Here is a 22498-nt window from a genome sequence, read left to right on the forward strand (position 1 = left end):
CAAATCTGCGCCGTTTGAGAACATGCTCAACAGCGCTCAAATGTTAGCCGGAAATGGATGTTTATAAAATGTCAGTACCAATTGGTATCAAATTCGGGTATCGTGACAACCCTAATATGTCAAGAAAGTCTATGTCAATACAACAGCAGTTGTCTGAATAAATAAATAGCAAGGATATACATTTTTCTAAGCTGTACTGAACATTACTTTGGCCACTACTGTACATTAAACCTAGGCTTTCTAGAAACTGAAGTATTTTCTATCCACAAATGGATGCAGCCATAAAAAGACGTGCAAAAGTAGATCATGTTTTAATTTGAAGAAAAAAGGTCTTGGCATCTTAGACACAAATACCAGAAAATTCACAACTCAAAGAGGTCCGACGTTTACAAAGTCTTGCATATTATCAAGTTGAATTAAGTTACAGCCACAGGTGAACAAAACAACAAAAAAAATAATACAAGATGATGACTCTTTGACCAATACAACAAACTAAAGCCCGCTTTTAAACAACAAACTTGTTTTTGGTTATGGAGTTGCTCTTAGTTGCGGTGTCTGCATGGGCTTGATATCCAATCACAAGTTTCTGCGGGAGTCCCAGACTATCCTTATACTTTCGACTGAAAGGGAAGCAATACAAGAGAAGTGAACAGGCAGGCAAGGGTTTTTTTTTTCTTGCTGGGTTTTGTGATCTGTATACATGATCCTCGTCATCTTTTCTGACCGAAGCCAAATTTAAGGATGAAACGTTTGCAAAAAGTGTTTACTGCTTGGGTTCAGTCTATTGTTCGTCCAACTAGCAGAAGACTACAGACTGTTCCGCCTGATATGAAGGATGATTAGCTTCATTAGGTTGCTAGGCACAAATTACTTTTCCATGATCATTAATGTTTACAGCACCATGAGTGGTCAAATGTTTACATCTGGCTCTCTTTTATGGATATTGTAAAGGAGCTAATGGACATCACTTTCATTAAAGCAAAGAAGAGCCATATGCAAGCATGTGTATCTGTGTGTGTGTGTTTGTGTGTGTGTGTGTGTGTGTGTGTGTGTGTGTGTGTGTGTGTGTGTGTGTGTGTGTGTGTGTGTGTGTGTGTGTGTGTGTGTGTGTGTGTGTGTGTGTGTAAGCATATATAAAGTGTCAAAATGGGCCTTATGCACATATTGTTTTTAAAATGAGAAACTGGCACAAGTTTCTCTTTCACTTCTTGAGGTTCCATGAAAAGCAAAGACCGTGTAATATAATCAGAATATCAGTTAAATAAACCTACTGTAAGAATCGAAACAACTCTTAATGTGTAAAACAAGATAAAAAGACATTTAAAGGGAGAGTATGTAGGCCTGTTTTTGTTGTACGATATATTGCACCAAAATATATTGCGATGAACGAGATTGTCATTTTAAGACTCATTATTTAACGCCCGAATGACAATTTAATATCACCACAACGCAAGTACACTTCCAAAGAACACATCATTTTTTATTCTTGAGAATATTTCATGTATTATAGTCATTTTAACAGTTTCATAATCAGGCATTGGAATCAGAATGTTAAAGAGCATATCCTAAATAAATAATAATAATGTTAACAAAAAAAGAGCAAGGAAAAAAAGAGACTGCTAATATCTGCTAATTAATTAATGGTAAAAACTAGTGTTGTTTTAACCATACTGACACTGACGTCTCCAATAGAGATAGAGAAGTTGCACAATTAGCTAAAATGTTGCTAGAATAGTTTATGTATGGGCGATATACAGTTGAAGTCAGAATTATTAGCCCCCCTGTTTATTTTTTTCCCCCAATTTCTGTTTTACAGAAAGAAGATTTTTTTTCAGCACAGTTCTAAACATAATAGTTTTAATAACTCATTTCTAATAACTGATTTATTTTATCTTTGTCATGATGACAGTAAATAATATTTGACTAGATATTATTCAAGACACTTCTATACAGCTTAAAGTGATATTTAAAGGCTTAACTAGGGTAATTAGGTTAACTAGGCAGGTTAGGGTAATTAGGCAAGTTATTGAATAATGATTGTTTGTTCTGTAGACGGTCCAAAAAAATATAGCTTAAAGGGGCTAATAATTTTGTCCTCAGAATGGTGTTTAAAAAATTAAAAACTGCTTTTATTCTAGCCAAAATAAAACAAATAAAGAGTTTCCCTGGAAGAAAAAAATATTATCAGACATACTGTGAAAATTTCCTTGCTCTGTTAAACATAATTTGTGAAATATTTAAAAAAGAAAAAAAAAATTAAAAGGGTGGCTAATAATTCTGACTTAAACTGTATATTGCATCACCAAAGATGATTGAGCTCATGTGTCGATATCTATTGATTATTGTGACAGGCCTAATAATTTGTTTTATGCAACTTTAACAATGATTACTAAAGGATCGCATGACACTTAAGACTGGAGTTACGATGCTAATAATTTATCTGTCATTGCATGAGTTCATTACACTTCAAATTGTAATATATACAGAGCTCATACACATTTTTACTACTAATTCCATGATTTTTTCCAAGACTTTCAAGTAAATTTTCATGACTTACTGTTTCAAGCAATGTCTACATATGTGTGGTAAATGAAAAACAATGCATGTTCAAATTAAATACAGCATATTGTAACATGCAACAATCTATTTAGTTTCAATTTATAATTATATCTATGTAAAATTGATTTAGATAATTCTTACACCGCACTAATAATGTGAGAGTATGTGGCCAAGGACAGAGAAGTAGTAAATAACCTAATCAAGTATACAGATATCAGTTTTCCATGACTTTTCCAAAACTTTGTGGGTTTTTCTGTTGTTCCAAAACTTTTGCCATGTCAAAATTCCATGACTTTTGCAGAAAACAATAACGAAAAATAACATACAGAATTTGAAGTTCAGCAAAGCATTTATACAAATATGTACTCCGTGTTCAACTAAAAATATATATAATTTCCTCACTTTATACTTGCCCTCAAGTGGTTCAAAACCACAAAATATATACTTTGAAGAAAGCCAAAAACCTGCAAACATAGACATCCATAGCAGGAAAAACTATGAAAGTCAATGGTTACAGGTTTCTGAGGATTCTCAAAGGTTTGAATCAAGTAATGAGTGAGTAAATAATAACAGGATTTTCATGTCTGGGTGAACTATCCCTTTAAGTTGAACTAAACTAAATGCAGATTATATTCTTTTAAAAATGAACACATTGGCTATATGAAGCAGGACTTAAAAGCATGCTTACCCTATGTATGTGACCGTCTCGGAGTTCTCAGCATTGGATGTCCAGAGAGCAATTTTGTCCCCTTTGGAACGGATGTTGATTACACTTCCACAGATATCCCGACTGAAGGAGCCGAAGGCCTCACCAATGAGACACAGCAACTGCCATAAGAATAAACATATTCAGCATAAAATTTGATTGATTTAGTGATTAGATTAAATCTTAGACTGAAGCAGCTTCCTGAACATAAAGTGATAAATATTACGGGTGGGAGAATTATTAGCCCTCCAGAATTATGAGTCCCACAATTTCTGTTTAATGGAGAGAAGATTTTTTTCAACGCACTGCTAAACATAATAGTTTTAATAACTCATTTCTAATAACTGATTTACTTTATCTTAGTCATGATGACAGCACATATTATTTGACTAGATATTTTTCAAGATACTAGTATTCAGCAATTTAAAGACTTAACTAGGTTAATTAGGCAGGTTACGGTTATTAGTATAGTCATTGTATAACGATGGTTTGTTCTGTAGATAATCCCAAAAAAATTGCTAAACTGCTTTTATTCTAGCCGAAATAAAACAAATAAGACTTTCTCCAGAGGAAAAAATATTATAGGAAATACTGTGAAAAATTCCTTGCTCTGTTAAACATCATTTAATAAATATTTAAAAAATAAAATTCACAGGAGGGATAATAATTTTGACTTCAACTGTAGATAAAAGCATAGTATTGCAATATTTTCCACAGCAATACGGTCCATGGATGCCCATATAGATCTATTGGCAAAATGTTATTATACTTCTAGGTTAAATAATATAATGAATTCCTTTCAAGTCCACTAGAAGATGAGTTGGGTCAGCATGCAGTAAATTAGTCAAATAAAGATGACTGCATCATGGAAAGATGCACTTTATGACCGATTTTCATTAAAGATTTGAAATAAATTAAGCTTTTGACTAAAGCAGTTTCCTAAACATAAAGTGATAATTATTAGGGGTGGGGAGAAATATAGATAAAGAACAGAATAGTATGGCAATATTTTTATTTAAAAAATACCATATCAATACATGGATGCCCATATGGATATATTGGCTAAATTTTGTTATACTGTTAAATAATATAATGAATGCCTTTAGTCCACTAGACAGTAAGTTGGGTCAGCGAGCAAAATTTTTTTTAGTCTATTAATTTTTAGCATTTTTAACATGTAATAAATAAAACATACACAATTATAAAAATTAGTAATATTAATAAAAAACAAACAATAATAAGAAAAATATCAAGTATATAAATAAATGCATGCATGCATGCACATACAACATAAAGGTATAAAAATATATCAAAACAATGGTATATTAATAGCAGGTGATACAAAATACAAGTTAAACGGATAAAAGATTCGTATCGGCTTCCTTAAGAAATCCCATAAAGGGATTCCATATTTTAAGAAATGTTCAGGTTCTCTCTCAACTATATGCGTTATTTTTTCTAATGCCAAACAATGAGACAATTCTTGCACCAGCATGCAGTAAATTGGTCAAATAAGACAGTGGCACCATGGAAAGGTGTACTTTATGATAGATTTTCATTAAAGTTTTAGTCATTTTGTCTGCTTGATCCCATTTTGCACTATAAAGAATATAAATGTTACATAAACTGAGCAGTATTTTTGTTTAGTTGGGGGGGAGAGCGCATAACTTGAAGTTGGATAAAGGTTATAATTGGCGATATAAAAAAAAAAATAATAATAATAATAAAATAATAAAAAAATAAATAAAAAAAATCACAGAATATTGCAATAGATTTCAAAGCGCAATATTATATTACAATTATCATATCATGTGTATATTCAGATAACTCAAACAAAACTATTTATTCTAAAGCCTAGATTAAATTAAAAATCATGTATGTTTTCTCTGACCGTTTCAAGCCAGAAATGGTCAAGTTCAGTGTGTCTATGTTGCTTGGCTAAAGTAATTAACCAGCGGCCGCCACATTTATTACTCCGGTCTTCCCACATGGGCTCTATTCCATCCTGCAAAGCAACAAAGAAAAGGCTTTTGTTAAAAAATAAAATACAATAAAATAATAATAATAACAACATTTCACTATCAATAATTATTTATAGCTAGGGATTCAGACTAGGGATGTCCAGATCTGATCACATGATCGGAAAACGGGCCCGATCACACGGTTTCAGACTCGATCGGAATTGGACGTCACCTCTCGATCAGGACTCATATGTGTGTGTGTGTTTATATATACACATATCTCATTACTTTGAAACACATCAGTTGCACAGAGTTAGACCTCTTTCTTGACTTCACACAGAACACTTTGTTGCAGAGATGCTATTGGTTAAATGCCGGCAATGTAGAACACGGAAACAGCTAGATGCGGTAAGTGCGATATCTGCAGTCTGGAGGTATTGTAAAGTTGATGACGACAGCATTCCCATAGCAAACTGTGAGAGATGTAATCTTGGGATTGCCTGCCGGGTATTTTAAGTTGAGGTGCAATTTGTTTTTATATTAGCTATTTTTATATTTACTGCTGCACTAAAGTCCAAAAGTGAAAAACTGATGTTATTTATTACTTGATTGTTCAAGCTACCTCAGAAATTTGTTAACAGAGTTGTTGAATGTTAAAATAAGGCGAGTTAAATATTAAAATAAGGAACATCCTGGATCTGTTTCTTCGCTCTTCTTTATTTATTTTTTTTACGTATTATAGAAGTATCGGATCGTGTTTCAGTATCGGTAGATACTCAAAATCAAATGACTCGGACTTGAGGGCAAAAAACCTGATCGGGACATCCCTAGAAGAAACTTATAAAGCCACTTGAGGGAGAGTAAATAGTGAGTAAACTTTCGTTTTTGGGTGAACTATCCCTTTAACTCAATTAAGAAACTCATAATTTAAACAGTGAACAATGTTTTGGTCCAGTGTTTGCCAACCCTGTTCCTGAAGGCACACCAACAGTACACATTTTCCACCTCTCCCTAGTCAAGCACACCTGAATCAACTCATCAGAACATTAGAAGAGACTCTAAAACCTGAAGTTAATGGATCAGATAAGGGAGACGTACAAAATATGTACTGTCAGTGTGCCTCCAGGAATAGGGTTGGGAAACACTGTTTTAGTCAACAGTACAGTAATACACAATGATGAAAAAAGAAAAGCAAGCAGAAAGTCATAGCATGCTCACCTTGAACATGGAGTAGTCACAGCCAGAGGACAGTTTGCTTGGCAGCTGTATGTTGTTATACAATCTGAAAGGAAATTAAAAAAACACATTCCTAAATGGTTAAGAGCTGCAGATACTGATTATTTTAATAATCAATAAATCTACCACTGTGATTGATTAATTGATATGTTTTTCCATTTTCTTTGACGATCTTATAAGCGAAATGCAACAGAACAGTAAAAACTGTATAAAAGCCAATAGGGTATATGCTGAAGTATGCTAAAGGACTTTCAATTTGTCAGTAACCTGGGTTAAGCGCTTCCGGTGAACTGTATGCCATTACAAAATCGGCGCATTTAAGGTCTGTTTTCTTTAAAAATCAGTGATCTCCACTGGCTGAGTGATATCTGATATAAAGTGGGTCCCAGATTGTACAAGAAGCACTGTGTTAAAGTACATTTTTCCCCGCCATGTCTTTAAAATATGAACAATTATTTTACCCCAGTATACCCCTGCTGATTCTGACACGTGCGTGCGAATAAACGGCTTTTTGTCTGGTTTTATGCTTGATTACCTAAATGAATGCCAAAGTCTGTTTAACCGATTATATTATAATTACATTAAAACATCGATGCTGTAAAAGGAACCGTAAAAAAAAAATGGAAAAGGGTCACACTAACTGTTCAAAATTATCAGTATGGGAAGAAACACTAGCTCCGCATGTACCCTCTTGCAGATAACTAATATTATACAGACAGGAACAGCTGCATTAAAACAAATCGTTGATTTCTACAAATTTGGTTTATTTTTTTGTAGTAGATAAAATTGAATGATTCGATTAGAAGTTTCAGCCCTAGATATGGTGTAATATTGAGAAAGTGTAGTCTGTAAAGGAACTTAAATGTAAAATTCAGTCTCAGCACTTATGTCATTTAAATGCTGAATTCATGTACCATCTATTGAATAAACATATGATTTTTCTTAAGTCTTTTTTTTTATAAAGAAACTTGTCTGGTATTACTGTAGGTAAGCACAAGACACATATTAGATCAGTGGACACTCAAACATCTGATTCAGGTCACCAACTCATTTTGAGTAATGAAAACAAGGGAATTAATATTAACAAATAATACTGTTAATGTTGCATTTTAGCGTGGTTACACCTCTTAACATACAGAGAGCGCCAAAGGCATGGCTAGTTTGAATGCTTTAGGAAAAATAACATTTGTGGCATGTTCTTTAGTATTAAAGGAAAAATAAGGATATAAGATAAATTATTTGTTCTCAACATTCCTCTTTAAAAGAGAAAATGAATCAGCTGTACACAAGGTGACAAATTTTGTGTTTGACCACTACAACGGTGTACAAATTATCAATTTGCTCTTATATAAATATACAGTGAGATTGCATTCTCTCTCAATTGAACCATATTCACCTCATTCTTCACATACTAGTGGGAGCAGCCATTTCAATCTCTTTGGCTCGAGACTTCCGGTCTCATTCACTTCCATTCATTTTTAGATGTTAAAAACAGCTCGTTCTGCTGTTTGATGTTGTAAACTAATATTTTTTTAATATATTATTCTGTTTTGCCTGTATAGTAATGAACACACTAGTTTGTAAAGCAAGTAGCTTGACTGTTTTCTGACATTTATTATTCCTAGTCATTTCTCCCAAAGGCAACTGTACAATTAAAACAATTGCAAAAACGAGCGCACTTCTGCATTTTTAGAATAAGGTCAATAGGGAAATACATTTTTTTTTTTTAAAGATACCAAATGACAAGTTCCTTAAACAGAAAATCTAAAATTTTCACTGAAGTGATTGTTCACACAAAAAATACTTCTGTTATTATTTGTTTACACTTTACAAACCTTTATGGGTTTCATGCTATTCAACATCAAAGAACATGTTTGAAAAAAGATGTTGGAAACCTGTAACCATTGACTTCCATAGTTTTTGTTTTCCCTACTCAATGGTTACACGTTTTCAGCTTTTTTCAAAATATCTTTTTTAGCATTCAACAGAAGAAGCTCATAAAGGTTTGAAAGCATTTAAAGGAGGGTAAATTTTCTGCGTGAACAAAACAGTGGATTATTCAGTGAATACATCGATTACATTCAATATTTAGGATTTCAAAACGATGTTTGAGATGTCCTGAGCTTACCCCCAGAAGTCCTCAACCGTGTCGAATCTAGTGATAAGCCTTAGATTGTCCTGCCACATTTTGCTCTTATCATTCTTGTAGAACCAAAGTCCCCATCTACAGACAGTACACATACAAAATTAAAGTGAGGAACTACAATTAAAAAGAGCAGATATTGAGAATGAAGACACGCTCAAACAAACGGAACTCACTTGTTTTGTAACGGATGCTTCATACAAGGCTCCTTCAAGATGGTTGGTTCGAATTTCTTTTTCTCAACCTTCTTCCTCGTCACTTTATCAATCTGGTGAAACGTAAAAAAAAATTGAGTGATTTTGAGGATAAAAACGATTTAAACGCTAGTCGTGCGTAGAAAAAGCTTCAGGAATTAAAAATAAAAGTTTTTTATGAGTTAAACAGCACATATGTTATTTGACTGGCATGAGTGTATGGTGAAATGAGAGTTTTTGTAACGTTTTGAACACTATTGCTCACCAGCTGTACAGCACACGACGCCATGTTAATCCTGTAGCGCGCGCGAGAGTGATTGAGGCTCGTGGCCGCGCGCATTTATTACTTCATTACGGCGTTTTGAAGCAATCAAGTTTTACGTTGCAAATTATTGCAAACTCCCAGCTACTAAGCTACTAAACTTTCAAAACAACATGAAATGTATTAGCAACAAATTGGTTTAGTCCAACTTACATAATATATTTTTATTGGTAATAGTTTCAATTATTGCGCTCTTACAGGCCAAACAGTAGGGGGCGCACACGAAACTTAAATAAGACTGGAAATAAATTGGGTAATCGTTTTAACCCATAATAAATATAATTTACAACACTTTGTTAATCAGTGCAATGCAGCAGAGATTGGACAACTGACAAACTAGCCTAATAAATACTGTAGTAGCTACTTAAATTTTTTATCAAACTGTGGTGTCTTGTGATAGATAGTAGAAAATGTTGTATAGCATTGGGTAATTTGCTAGTTGTAATTGGGTATTATTAGTTGATAATTAGTTTTAGTATTAATTTAATAGAACTATTTTTATAAGTTGTATCTTTAGTTAATATCAATACAACTGCAGGATTACCACAGCGGATTAATTCAGGTACTTCACTATATTCATTCAATCATTTTCTTTTCGGCTTAGTCCATTTATTAATCAGGAATCGCCACAGTGGAATGAACCGCCAACTTATCCAGCATATGTTTTACGCAGCGGATTAGCCCATTAGATTAGCCTATTAGTAGCCTATTAGATTAGATTGATAAGCAATCTTAAATGTTGACATTTTACCCTATGGATCTGATTGTACGTGTGTTTGTTTAAATTTCATTTAGGACTACACAAATTATACATTTACACATTTTTATATGTTGATATTCCTAAATTTGTTTTATTCATTAAATATCAGTAATTATGAAGGACAAAATCTGCAAAAACAACAAAAAAAAATAAATATGCAAATAAATTAATAAATTAATTATTAAAAACACCAATTCCTGCATAAATAAAACAATAAATAAATATGCAAATAAATAAATATACAAAACCCACAAATAAATAAAGCAATAAACAATTATATATATATATATATATATATATATATATATATATATATATATATATATATAAATTAATTTCTGCAGGAATTTGTGGGTTTATATATATATATATATATATATATATATATATATATATATATATATATATATATATATATATATATATATATATATATATATATATATATATATGTATATATATATATATATATATATATATATATATATATATACACAAGCCCACAAATTCATGAACAATAAATTAAACAATAAATAAATATGCAAATAAATAAATATACAAAAAACCCCCACAAATTCCTGCATAAATGAAACAATAAATATTTCTTTAAATAAATAAATATATATAAAATACACAAATTCCTGCATAAATAAAACAATAAATAATTCTTTAAATAAATATATATAAAAACACAAATTCCTGCATAAATAAATATATAAATAGTGAGGGCAGATTAATAATTAAATAAATTACACAGATGTTGGGGTAATAAGAAAATGCTAAACTGAAAGTAGATTTTTCCCCCTTTCACACCGCACTATTAATTATCTATATATTTATTTATGCAGGAATTTGTAGATTTATATATACATTTATTTATTTATTTACATATTTATTTATTTATTTATTTATTGTTTTATTTATGCAGGGATATGTGTAGATATTTATTCATTCATTTATTTATTTATTTATTTGCGTATTTATTTATTGTTTTATTTATGCAGGGATATGTGTAGATATTTATTCATTTATTTATTTGCGTATTTATTTATTGTTTTATTTATGCAGGAATTTGTGTATACATTTATTCATTTATTAAATTGCATATTTATTTATTTATAATTTTATTTATGCAGGAATTTGTGTATATATTTATTCATTTATTTATTTGTTTGCATATTTATTTATTTATTGTTTTATTTATGCAGGAATTTGTGTATACATTTATTCATTTATTAAATTGCATATTTATTTATTTATAATTTTATTTATGCAGGAATTTGTGTATATATTTATTCATTTATTTATTTGTTTGCGTATTTATTTATTTATAATTTTATTTATGCAGGAATTTGTGTATATATTTATTAATTTATTTGTTTATTTGCATATTTATTTATTTATTTACTTATTGTTTTATTTATGCAGGAATTTGTGTATATAATTATTCATTTATTTATTTATTTGCGTATTATTTATTTTTTATTTATGCAGGGATTTGTGTATATATTTATTCATTTGTTTATTTGCGTATTTATTTATTTGTTTTTGTAAGTTTCGTTCTCTATAAGTAATGACCTTTGGTAATAAAATATTTTGTAGTAAAAAAAAACTAACAAAAAAAACTGGTCATCGATCAGTACTTTTTACGTTTAATACTTAATTGCATTTCTTACATTTTACTTAAGTAAAGATTAAATAACATCTGCCTTTAATCAAGCGCTTGTCTTGTGTACTTTGATCACCACTCCTAAAAATGACAGGCAAATTTATGGACATGCTTTTGTCCGCTAACACATCATGAATCAGAAATGTTTGGGTTTTCAAGGTTAGTTGAGTTGTAACATCCAGTGCAGTACATTCATCTCCCCATCAGAGGTCTCTATAATCTCACTGAAATGCACTCGCGGGACACAATCCATTAGTCACACAATTTATATTTATTCACAACACACTCATTATAGCACACTCAGCAAATACATATATGTGATTTATGACATTATATAGCATAAGAATGACTATATAAAGTACATTTTTATAACATTTTAATTTGAGGTTAGACATACTCTCATATATGCTGGATTGCCCAACATTGCGTCAAATATGAACAAGCCCAACCGATTGGTTAAAAAGTGTGATTTTAAATTAATTAATTAAATTACAAACTTTGGGTTTGTCCGGCGACACGGTGGCTCAGTGGTTAGCACTGTCACCTCACAGAATGAAGGTTGCTTGTTTGAGTCCTGGCTTGGTCAGTTGGCATTTCTCTGTGGAGTTTGCATGTTCTCCCCGTGTTGGTGTGGGTTTCCTCTGGGCGCTCTGATTTTCCTCACAGTCCAAACACATGCGCTATAGGTCAACTGAATGAACTAAATTGGCCGTAGTGTATGTGTGTGAATGAGTGTGTATGGATGTTTCCAAGTGCTGGAAACTGGAAGGGCATCCACTGTGTAAGCATGCTGATAAGTTGGCAGTTCATTTCGCTGTGGCGACCTCTGATGAATAAAGGGACTAAGCAGAATGCAAATGAATGAATGAATGGGTTTGTCAGTGTCTGACCCAACGTTGGGCTAAAACAACTCAGCATTTTTTCTGTACACTTGAAGTGACTTTAAGCATCCCTATACAGCGAGGGCATCATGTGAATTAATAACTATTTGCTGAAGGAAGCAAAACTAAAGCAAAAACCTTTCGGAAATGACCAAAGGTCTAATATGTCAACTAGAATGGAACGTTTAAAGACTAATAATTAATTTTCCTTTAATAATCTTCAGTGATGGATCTCCAAATCCTTTCCTAACTGTTATTTACAGCCTGTGTTAATGAAATGATACTTAATACTAAATAAACGTATCTGATTTACATTTCCTGAATAAATCTTGTCGTCAATTCCAGTTGTAAGAGCAACAAATAATAACTTGACTTCTAGTTGATCATTTTGAAAAGTGGCCAGGTCGATTTTTCTGATGAATCATCTGTTGAACTCAGGGCCGGATTAACCACTGGGCGTTATGGGCACAGGCCCAGGGGCCGGTGCACATTTGGGGCCCCTGCGAGGGGGGGTCTATTTTAGCTAAGTGCAAATAGCGCACCTCGTTGGAATAAGCTAGTTGAATCATTCCCACCAGTTACCGCTTGATTAACAGAGACAACATAACTGAAGTGAGCGAACAACATACTTGAGTAGCATACCTCGTAGCATAGCTCGTAAAGCGCATGGCAACTTGTTTTGGCATGATTGATCATGAACCCGGTTCGAATCCAGCATCTAATGATCACATTCTTCTTTTTTTTCCCCCACTACATATCAGATTTTGCCTACTCTTCATCACGGGGAAGACAAGTAAGAATCATTAATAAGTGTGTGTATTATGGAAGACTCAGAGAACTGGATTGGAGAGGTGTTATATCCAAATCTTATGCGTTATAAGTTTTTAGAAGTTATACATTAAAAATACCCTTAAATATAAATTTTTAGTACTGCTTCTGTGAACTTGAACAAGTAAATTAAAATCCATTAATTTTCACTAGTTGTATAAGTGTATTTTTATTTTTCAAAGTGTGCTTTAAATGCTTAAATAAGTTAAATCTTTGTAGACTAGAAATATATGTACTATATATCATCTATTTTAAAAATGTGGGAAATACATAATATATTATTTTTATTTCAAAAAATATTATATCAATTTTTTAAATCAGCTACAGGGGTGCGGCCAGGTAGGGGGCCCTGCAAGACATTGTGCCCATGGGCTTCTGAATTCTTAATCCAGGCCTGGTTGAACTGCATCCCAATCATCACAAATACGACAGAAGACCTACTGGAACCCGCATAGACCCAGGATTCTCCCAGAAATCAGTCAAGTTTGGTGAAGGAAAAATTATGGTTTGGGGTTACATTCAGTATGGGGGCAACATCAACACTCTGAGGTTGTTTATTGTTTTACTGTGCTCAAATTGCTTCCTTTACTCAAATGGATTAAGTTCACAGTACTCATTAAGATTAGTTTTTGAACTTAAATGGTTTGTTGCAATCGGTTTCCTCAAACGGTTTGAGTTACCTTAACTTAATGGGTTTTACAGTGCCCTTAAAAATTATGTTTGTTCAAACTATTTATTTAAAATGAGTTGAAACAACACAGATCTTAAGTGTTTTGGCAGGTAACTTTATTGTTCAAATCACTTAAATCTGTAAGATAACATAATTCCTTCAATTCAATTGTGTGGAAGCAGCATATTTCAGAGTATTTCCTATAATATTTTTTTGTCTGGAGAAAGTCTTATTTAGGCTAGAATAAAAGCAGTTTTAAATTTTTATAAAACCATTTTAAGGTCAGAATTATTAGCCCCCTTAAGCAGTATTTTGATTGCCCACAGAACAAACCTGCTGTTTTCTGTGTTTATGCATTTGTAAAAATAGCTGGTCAATTATTGTCTGCAACTGAAGTTCCTCATCATCAATATCCTGTCATAATTATATAATATTATTTGCTGGTTGTATTTAGTAATCATGACAGAATCGTGGACTTCAGCCACTGATATTGACTCAGCAAGAAGTTGCAGATTTTGCCCCTTATCTTTTTAAACTGCTTCAGTATCAGATTTGACAGTGACTTATTCCTATGATTCATCACTCAGTCATCTTTTATTACCTGAAATTTAGCCCATGCATGGAAATCAGTTGTGAATTTTATTTTAGTATAATATAAAAACTAATATTATAGACCTACAGAATGTTGATTGTTGCAATAATTCCAGCATGAAGTTACTATTGTATGATAATACAAATGAAGATTTTTTTACACTCAAAAATGTCTTTTGTTGCTTGTTCAAACTATTTATTGAAAAGAGTTGAAACGACAATATTCTTATTTATATTTTATCCACTTAAATTGATAAATGATTATATTAACTTAATCCTTTTGTGTTGGGACAGCATGAAGGAATTGTGTGAATCCCAGCTTTTTTATTTTTAATCATGAAATAAACCTTTATAGCAAAAAATAGATAAGAGTTTGTCTTGTTTTTTTAGTCCAAATACCTAAAGATTTTTATATCAAAAAGCATTTTTTATGTCAAAGATTTTTTTTTAAAGTCAAAGTGACTTTTCCTTAAAACAAGCTCTTAAATTGAATAATAAAATAAAACTAAATAAAAATAACTAATTAAATAAATAAATAAATAAATAAATAAAAATAAATAAAAAAATAAAAAAATAACAATTAAATAAATAAAATAAAATAAATAAATAAATAATAAATAATTAGAAAAAAATATAAAATAAAATAATATATAAAAATAAGAAAAAAAAAACAAAAATAAAATAAAATTATAAAAATAATAATACAATAAATAAATAAAAATAAAATAAAACAATAAAATGATAATAAAATAAATAAAATAAAATAAATTAATAAAAAAGTAAATCTGAAAAATAATGAATATAAATAAAAATAAGCAATTGAATAATAAAATAACTAAAATAAATTAATAATTAAAATAAATAAATAAAATAAAATAATTAATTAAATTAATAAATAGAATAAAATAAATACACATAAATAATAATAAAAAATTAAAATAACATAAATAAAAACAACATAAATAAAAATAAAATAAATAATTACATTACTAAAATATTAAAATAAAATAAGAAATAAAAATAAAAAAACAAATAAAAAATTGTAATAAAATAAACAAATAAATAAATAAAATATTTTTTTAAATAAAATAAATAAATAATAAAAAAATAAAATAAAATAAAATAAATCCACCACTGGGATAAGTAAAATAATATTATTAAAATATCTAAGCAAAATATTTTTTTTGCCCCCCTGTCAGATTATTTGACTTCTTTTAATGAAATACTTATTATTGACTCATTATTTCTGAAAATAAAACAACATTGTTTACTTGTCATGAAAATGCTTCTTGATTTAAGAATCTTTAGATATTTGGACTAGAAATTAGGAAATAATTTTTTTCCAGCTTTTTAAAATCAATTATGCTTTACAAGTTATTAAATGAGCATTAAAATAAGCATTATAATTCATTATAAATTATAAATAGTTCATTTATATTATTAAACAAGCATTATATGCATTAAAATCAGCACTGTAAGTTATTCACTTATTATAAATAGCTTATTTGAAATATTAAGTAAGCATTATAAGCATTAAAATCAGCAATATAAGTTATTAACTTATTATAAATATCTCATTTATATTGTTGATTAAGCATTATGAGCATTCAAATCAGAATTATATGTTGTTACATATCTGATTTGTATTCAATAATAAGGCAATTTAAAATCATTATCCTTACGATTTCATTTGACAGATTTTTAGCACTCCAACCTGACGACAGACATTTGGAGCTCTCTCGCTATACATGTCTTTCAGGTGCCATGCTCGCAAATGTAAAATTCAGTTTACAAGTGTGTATCTCTCCTCCAAGAAATCGCACATTTCTTCTAAATGTAACAGAGTCTGTCAAAAATTACACATGAGCGTTGTGGACACGTGAGTATCTGCAGGAGGGGCTCTGTGAGATGGACTGTGCTCAGGAACTTGGGGCCACAGCACTTTTACACACACACAAGCACACACGCACACACCTTCACACACACACCTGGCTTCTGCACTCAGGTAAGACCTTATTCAATACTGATTTATTGAATTTACTAATTTATTAAGGTAAGTGGTTGTAAATTATTTATATGGGCTGAATTTAATCAAACAAATTAAGTTGAATGTTACTAAATTTAATTTGTTTTGTTTAAATTCAGCCCATAAAAATAGTTTGCAACCAGTTAACCTTTAAAAAAATGTTGTAAATCCAATTAATCTTTTTTTTTTCAGTGTGGTACTAGTTTAGTTTTGTGGCTTATTGAATTTAGAAGATATTTTGTGTTTTTGAAGGGTGATTTTTGAGAAATTCAAGTTATGCATAATTCTTAAATTGATTTTAGAAAGAAATAAAAGTAATGTTCTTAGCAAAATGTATTGCTTTGAAAGGGAAAACAGACATTGATGTATCAATAGGGTATATGCAATAGGGTATATGCAGAAGGACTGTCTTTCCCAACATAGGCTCATTTTGAAAACGTAGCCCTATATACGTTTCTGGAGATCGTGAATTATGTATCCAGAATTACGTATTGCTGCATTTTGTCTTTAAAATGAACGCTATGGTGTGGTATGACACCGTTCCTTTTCGCACTTACCAGTTGACCACATACCTCCATATGGTCAGCTTTTCAGCTGTTACCAGTTTATCGAGTTACCTCAACTTGTACATCGGTGGATTTGAGACGCAGAGAGGAGTGGAGCACAATGACGGTGTTCGAGTCTGGGGAAGAGCGGTTCCAGAAAGCGGATAAGACAAAAACCGAATCCAAAAAATAAAATAAATAAGAAAATAACATGGTGAGAACGTGGTAAAATCTGAAAATGTAATAAAAAAAGCGGCCAAGGGCTTTCTTTTTCTGGATTACTATTTAAAATTGTCGGTCGGGTTTAGGGAAGTGGGTGGCGCTGGTCAATCGGTGCTTTTAAAAAAACAATATTGGTTGGGTTTAGGGAAGGAGGAGGGTGGGTCAGTCTATCGGTTACTCAGTCAGTCAGTCAATCAAACAGTTAGTCGACAGCGGCCTCTGGTGGATTTACACGAGAAAAATGTGAGATCTAAAAAGTGTACACAGCGGATTCTCAAAAAAAGAAAAAAAACTTGAAAAAAAAACATAGCTCCTGGGACGTATTCGGCGCTCTCCAGAAATGTACATAGAGGTACATTTTCAGAATGAGCCTGGGTTGGCTACAACATGTAAAACGGGATCATGAAAGGCACATTCAAAAAGCAACTCATGTAAACGCCTTAATCTTATTATTGTCTTATTCAGATTAAGGCAAATGATTCAGTTACTGATGTCCATGTAAAAGTAGTCATTGACAGTTCTCAGATCTCAGAAGTTTACAACTGCATAACATTGACCACATATTCTTTGAGAGAAAAGGGTGAATTATTTTAAAAGGTTTGGAATCCATTTTTTGAATGATATAAAGTCAGTAACACATGATTTGATGAAATAGCTTTGGTTGGTTTATACTGTATCTCCACCCTTTTTATTTATTTATTATTATTTTATTTTTATTTATTTGTATTTATGTATGTGTATTTATCTGTGTGTATGCTTTATTTGATTTGTTTGTTAAATAAAAGTTGATGGGTTCAATGGGTTTACAATATGGCATTACAAAGCATAAACAGTATGTTCCAGATAACATCATAAAAGCGAGATAATTTTTGCGCACATAAGGATATGCTGGAGATAAAGAATTAGAACATTTTACTGGAGTGAAAGTAAAATATTATATTGTACTAGTATCTATATCTACACTGTAAAAATATCAGTAAATTAAAGGTTTTCTGTATTTTTTAAAAATTATTTATGATTTTGAATTGCATTATGAGACCTTGAATTTGCCTCCAACAACTTCTAATGCTGAAAAGCTTGAAAAAGTGACGTTTAATAGCATTTTAATAGTTCAAAGTGCTATATTGTCTGGATTAATGTTGTATATTATGCTACAAACACCTTTTAATAAACTGTCAGTACATTTTCTGTTATTTTACAGACGTTTATTTATTTTACAGAAATAAACGTATCGCATCTGAACTTTTAAAACAATTTAAAGTGACTAAGGGAAATTAAAGGGTAAATATGTAATTGACTAAATGTGCTTAAAAGATTGACTAATTAAGAAAGACGATATGAAATAAACAAATATGTGAAGTAATAAAATATTAAGTAGCAAACATTTACTATAATTCATTTCCTTTTAAGTTATTTTAAATGACAGTAAATGATTTCCTTTTTCTAAATGATTTATGGTTAAATCAGTAAAGTACTTTGACCTTTTTTTATTTACAGAAGGTGGTATACAAATAAAAGCTATTATCAGTATTATCTCCTGATAACATCAGCAATATGTCAGTGTAAAATCGCCTGCAGATGCACACTAAATAGTTATGACACAGCAGGTTGATTTGCATATTTAATACACTATATTAATAAATTATAATATTTGCATATAATTTTTTTGGGGGGGTTGCCTTTATTAGACAAGACAGTAGAGAGTATTGACAGGAAAGCAGAGAGAGGGGAAGGATCGGTATAGGACCGTGGGGCTGAATCGAACTCAGGTCGCCGTGAGCACCAGAGTGCATGTGTCAACACAATAACCACTACACCACTGGCGCCGACAAAATTTGCATATAATATAAAAATACTGTTTTAGCTGTACTGCAAAACTTTGCATTTAATTCCATGTAAAATTCACTGCTATAACACATTCATTTCCTTTAGCTTAGTCGCTTTATTCATTAGGGGTCACCACAGCGGAATGAACCATCAACTATTCCAGCATATGTTTTAAAATGGCGGATGCCCTTCCAGCTGCAACCCAGTACTGGAAAACACCCATACATTCTCACATTTACACACACACTCATACACTATGGCCAATTTAGCTTACCCAATACACCTATAGCGCATGTGTTTGGACTGTGGGGGAAACCGGAGCACCCAGAGGAAACCCACACCAACACTGGGAGAACATGCAAACTTCACACAAAAATGCCAACTGACCCAGCCGAGGCTCGAATCAGTGACCGTGTTACTGTGAGGCGACCTTGAAGGGAATTAACATGTTTTAATTCCATTTAGTTTCTGGATTATTTCTTTCCTCACATCCTCTATTGTTTTACACTCGTGATTATTTCTTTTTATGATCTTGTTATTATATTTATGTTTGATATTGGTGATATAAAAATATAATTTATTATTATCATAATTACTCTCTGATAACAGAAGCATGTAATACAGGAAGGGCATGTTTAATTGTAAGACATAATGATTTAAAGCATAATAAAAAAATCTCATTGAACCATTAAAGCTGACAATCTGTATGTATACAATTTACTGAAAAACACACCTTAAAACCTTAAAATGTTTTAAAAAAATGTTAAACTGCTTTCATTCTAGCTGAAATAAAACAAATAAGACTTTCTCCAGAAGAAAAAATAATATAGGAAATACTGTGAAAAATTCCTTGCTCTGTTAAACATCCTATGGGAAATATTTGTAAAAGAAAATACAAATCACAGGAGGTGAATAATATTGACTTCAACTACACATTGTAATGCGACTGACCAATCAGAATTGAGTATTTCAGACAGCGTATATAATAATCTGCAGATTAATAACAACCACCTGGATGTACTTTATCCCTTACTTACTCATCAATGTATATCATTCCAATGCAATGTAAATGAATAAAAAATGGCTGGAATCTTTTGTGTCTAATGTTTACATAGGGCAGCATGGTGGCTCAGTGGTTAGCACTGTCGCCTCACAGTAAGAACGTCACTGGTTCAAGTCCTGGCTGGGCCAGTTGGCATTTCTTCGTGGAGTTTGCATGTTCTCCTTGTGTTCGTGTGAGTGTTCTCCGGATGCTCCGGTTTCGCCCACAGTCCAAAGACATGCACTATAGGTGAATTCAATAAACTGAATTGGTCATAGTGTATGAGTGTGTATGGGCGTTTCCCAGTACTGGATTTGTGGCTGGAAGGGCATCCGCTGCGTAAAACATAAGCCGGAATCAAACCAGGCTCATTCTGATTATGTACCCCTATATACATTTCTGGAGAGCGCCAAATACATCCCAGGAGGTACACTTTTTTGCAGTTTTTGTTTTCGCAAATCCACCAGAGGCCGCTGTGTGTGGTTTTTGAGATCTCAAATTTTTCTCGCAAGTGCCATTCACACCTGCTGTTCTCACGTCAATTCGCCAGAGGCCGCTGTCGACTGACTGACCAATCAATTGACCCGCCCACTTGTGCACTTAAAAGGTTTCAAATGTTACTAAAAGTGAATGATACTAAAAAGTGGACCAATTTAGTTCCAAGTGGTATTCAGGAAGCACACTTAAGTATAGTAATATTACATAATTTAGTATACTTACTACATGAAGAATACTTAAATATATACTTCAACATTACTTAAGTATGCTTGACTTAAGTACACTTAAGTACAAATGAAACTTGATTGAGGACTACTTGTGCACTTAAAAGGTTTGAAATGTTACTAAAAGTGAATAATACTAAAAAGTAGACCAATTTAGATCCAAGTGGTATTCAGGAAGCACACTTAAGTATAGTAATATTACATAATTTAGTATACTTACTGCATGAAGCATACTTAAATATATACTTTAACATTATATAAGTATGCTTGACTTAAGTACTGGATTTGTGGCTGGAGGGGCATCCGCTGCGTAAAACATAAGCCGGAATCAAACCAGGCTCATTCTGATTATGTACCCCTATATACATTTCTGGAGAGAGCCAAATACATCCTAGGAGCTACATTTTTTTTGCAGTTTTTGTTTTCGCAAATCCACCAGAGGCTGCTGTGTATGGTTTTTGAGATCTCAAATTTTTCTCGCAAGTGCCATTCACACCTGTTGTTCTCACGTAAATTCGCCAGAGGCCGCTGTCGACTGACTGACCAATCAATTGACCCGCCCACTCACTTCTCTTAACCAAAATCGACAGTTGTAAAAAGCAATCCAGACAAAGAAAAGCCCTCGCAGCAGCCTGATTTTTACCACGTTTTCAGATTTTACCACATTCTCACCCTGTTACTTGTTTATTTTATTTTTTGGTTTCTGTTTTTGTCTTACCTGCTTTATGGAACCGTTCTTTGCAGGACTCGAACCCTGTCATCGTGGTCAACTCCTCGTACAGTAGTCATACAGCCTGTAGCTATTTCGTTTTAAAGACGTGATCTCCAGAAATGTATATAGGGCTACGTTTTCAGAATGAGTCTATATTGGGAAAGGAAAATGAATGAATGAATGAATGAATGAATGAATGAATGAATGAATGAATGAATGAATATTTACATTTTGTGGCAAGTAGCCATGTTATAAGTTGGATAAAGTACATCCATGTGGTTGTTTTTGCAGAATAAAGCCCTTCAGTCTTATTCAACAGCTGCTGATAAACTTGTTGGGCTTTATTCTGCGATAACAACCGCCTGGATGTACTTTATCCCTTATACGTCTTTAGTACAGTGTTCTAATTTAAAATCTGCATGAACCAAAAGCTGTGACTGTTTTTTTTTTTTCGTATACTGATGCAGTTCCTAGAAACGGAATATTAAATGAGTAAACAGTGGGTGTGGCTTGTTTGTTCTACTGCGAGCTGATTGGATGTAGTAATGTAGGCATTTTAATCAGAAAGATGGGGAAAAGGGTTTGGGGAGAGTTATTGCAAGCTAACACTCCTTCTGCTCAGAATTTCTGTTTGATGTCAAAACTGACAGCTTGAGGGGCGTGGATAAGTGTGTTAGCCACGCCCCAATATCTCAGACGTAATCTGAGAATTTAAATGAAAACAAACAGGAAGTGCATTTTCAGATTTCAATTAAAGATTACAAGGACAAACAATTACAATTTTTTTTCCTAATGACATGCACAGATGGATTCTTCACTACAAAACTAGCAATATGAGCTAACAAAATTAATATGGCTGGTTTTGAATCCTAGCGTACTTTA

The 22498-nt window shown here is 31.9% G+C and overlaps 2 protein-coding genes across 2 annotated transcripts in view; one reads left to right on the forward strand and one right to left on the reverse strand.

The window, feature by feature from the left end:
• Nucleotides 1–339: 339 nt before the first annotated feature.
• On the reverse strand, nucleotides 340–8852 carry eif4e1b (eukaryotic translation initiation factor 4E family member 1B). Its single transcript, XM_056457107.1, has 6 exons — nucleotides 8782–8852; nucleotides 8591–8686; nucleotides 6445–6508; nucleotides 5157–5270; nucleotides 3248–3387; nucleotides 340–620 (listed from the first exon to the last, which is right to left on the reverse strand). Exons 1-6 carry the CDS (start codon nucleotides 8802–8804, stop codon nucleotides 506–508), a joined length of 552 nt encoding a protein of 183 aa, XP_056313082.1. The 5' UTR covers nucleotides 8805–8852; the 3' UTR covers nucleotides 340–505.
• Nucleotides 8853–16462: 7610 nt separating this feature from the next.
• Nucleotides 16463–22498, forward strand: part of zgc:175280 (cationic amino acid transporter 2 family protein) — a 28080-nt gene continuing 22044 nt past the window's right edge. The window contains exon 1 of the mRNA XM_056458797.1: nucleotides 16463–16525. The gene's annotated coding sequence lies outside the window, so the exon portion shown is untranslated. The remainder of the gene's footprint in view (nucleotides 16526–22498) is intronic.

This window comes from Danio aesculapii, chromosome 5, assembly GCF_903798145.1.
Source record: "Danio aesculapii chromosome 5, fDanAes4.1, whole genome shotgun sequence".
NCBI lineage: Eukaryota > Metazoa > Chordata > Actinopteri > Cypriniformes > Danionidae > Danio > Danio aesculapii.

Coding starts and splice junctions, on each gene's coding strand:
- eif4e1b (XM_056457107.1), bottom strand. CDS start 8,804: ATGAAGCATCCGTTACAAAACAA. Junction 6,509..8,590: donor ACGGTTGAGGACTTCTGGGG/GTAAGCTCAGGA, acceptor ATTTCCTTTCAG/ATTGTATAACAACATACAGC. Junction 3,388..5,156: donor ACCATTTCTGGCTTGAAACG/GTCAGAGAAAAC, acceptor TTCTTATGGCAG/TTGCTGTGTCTCATTGGTGA.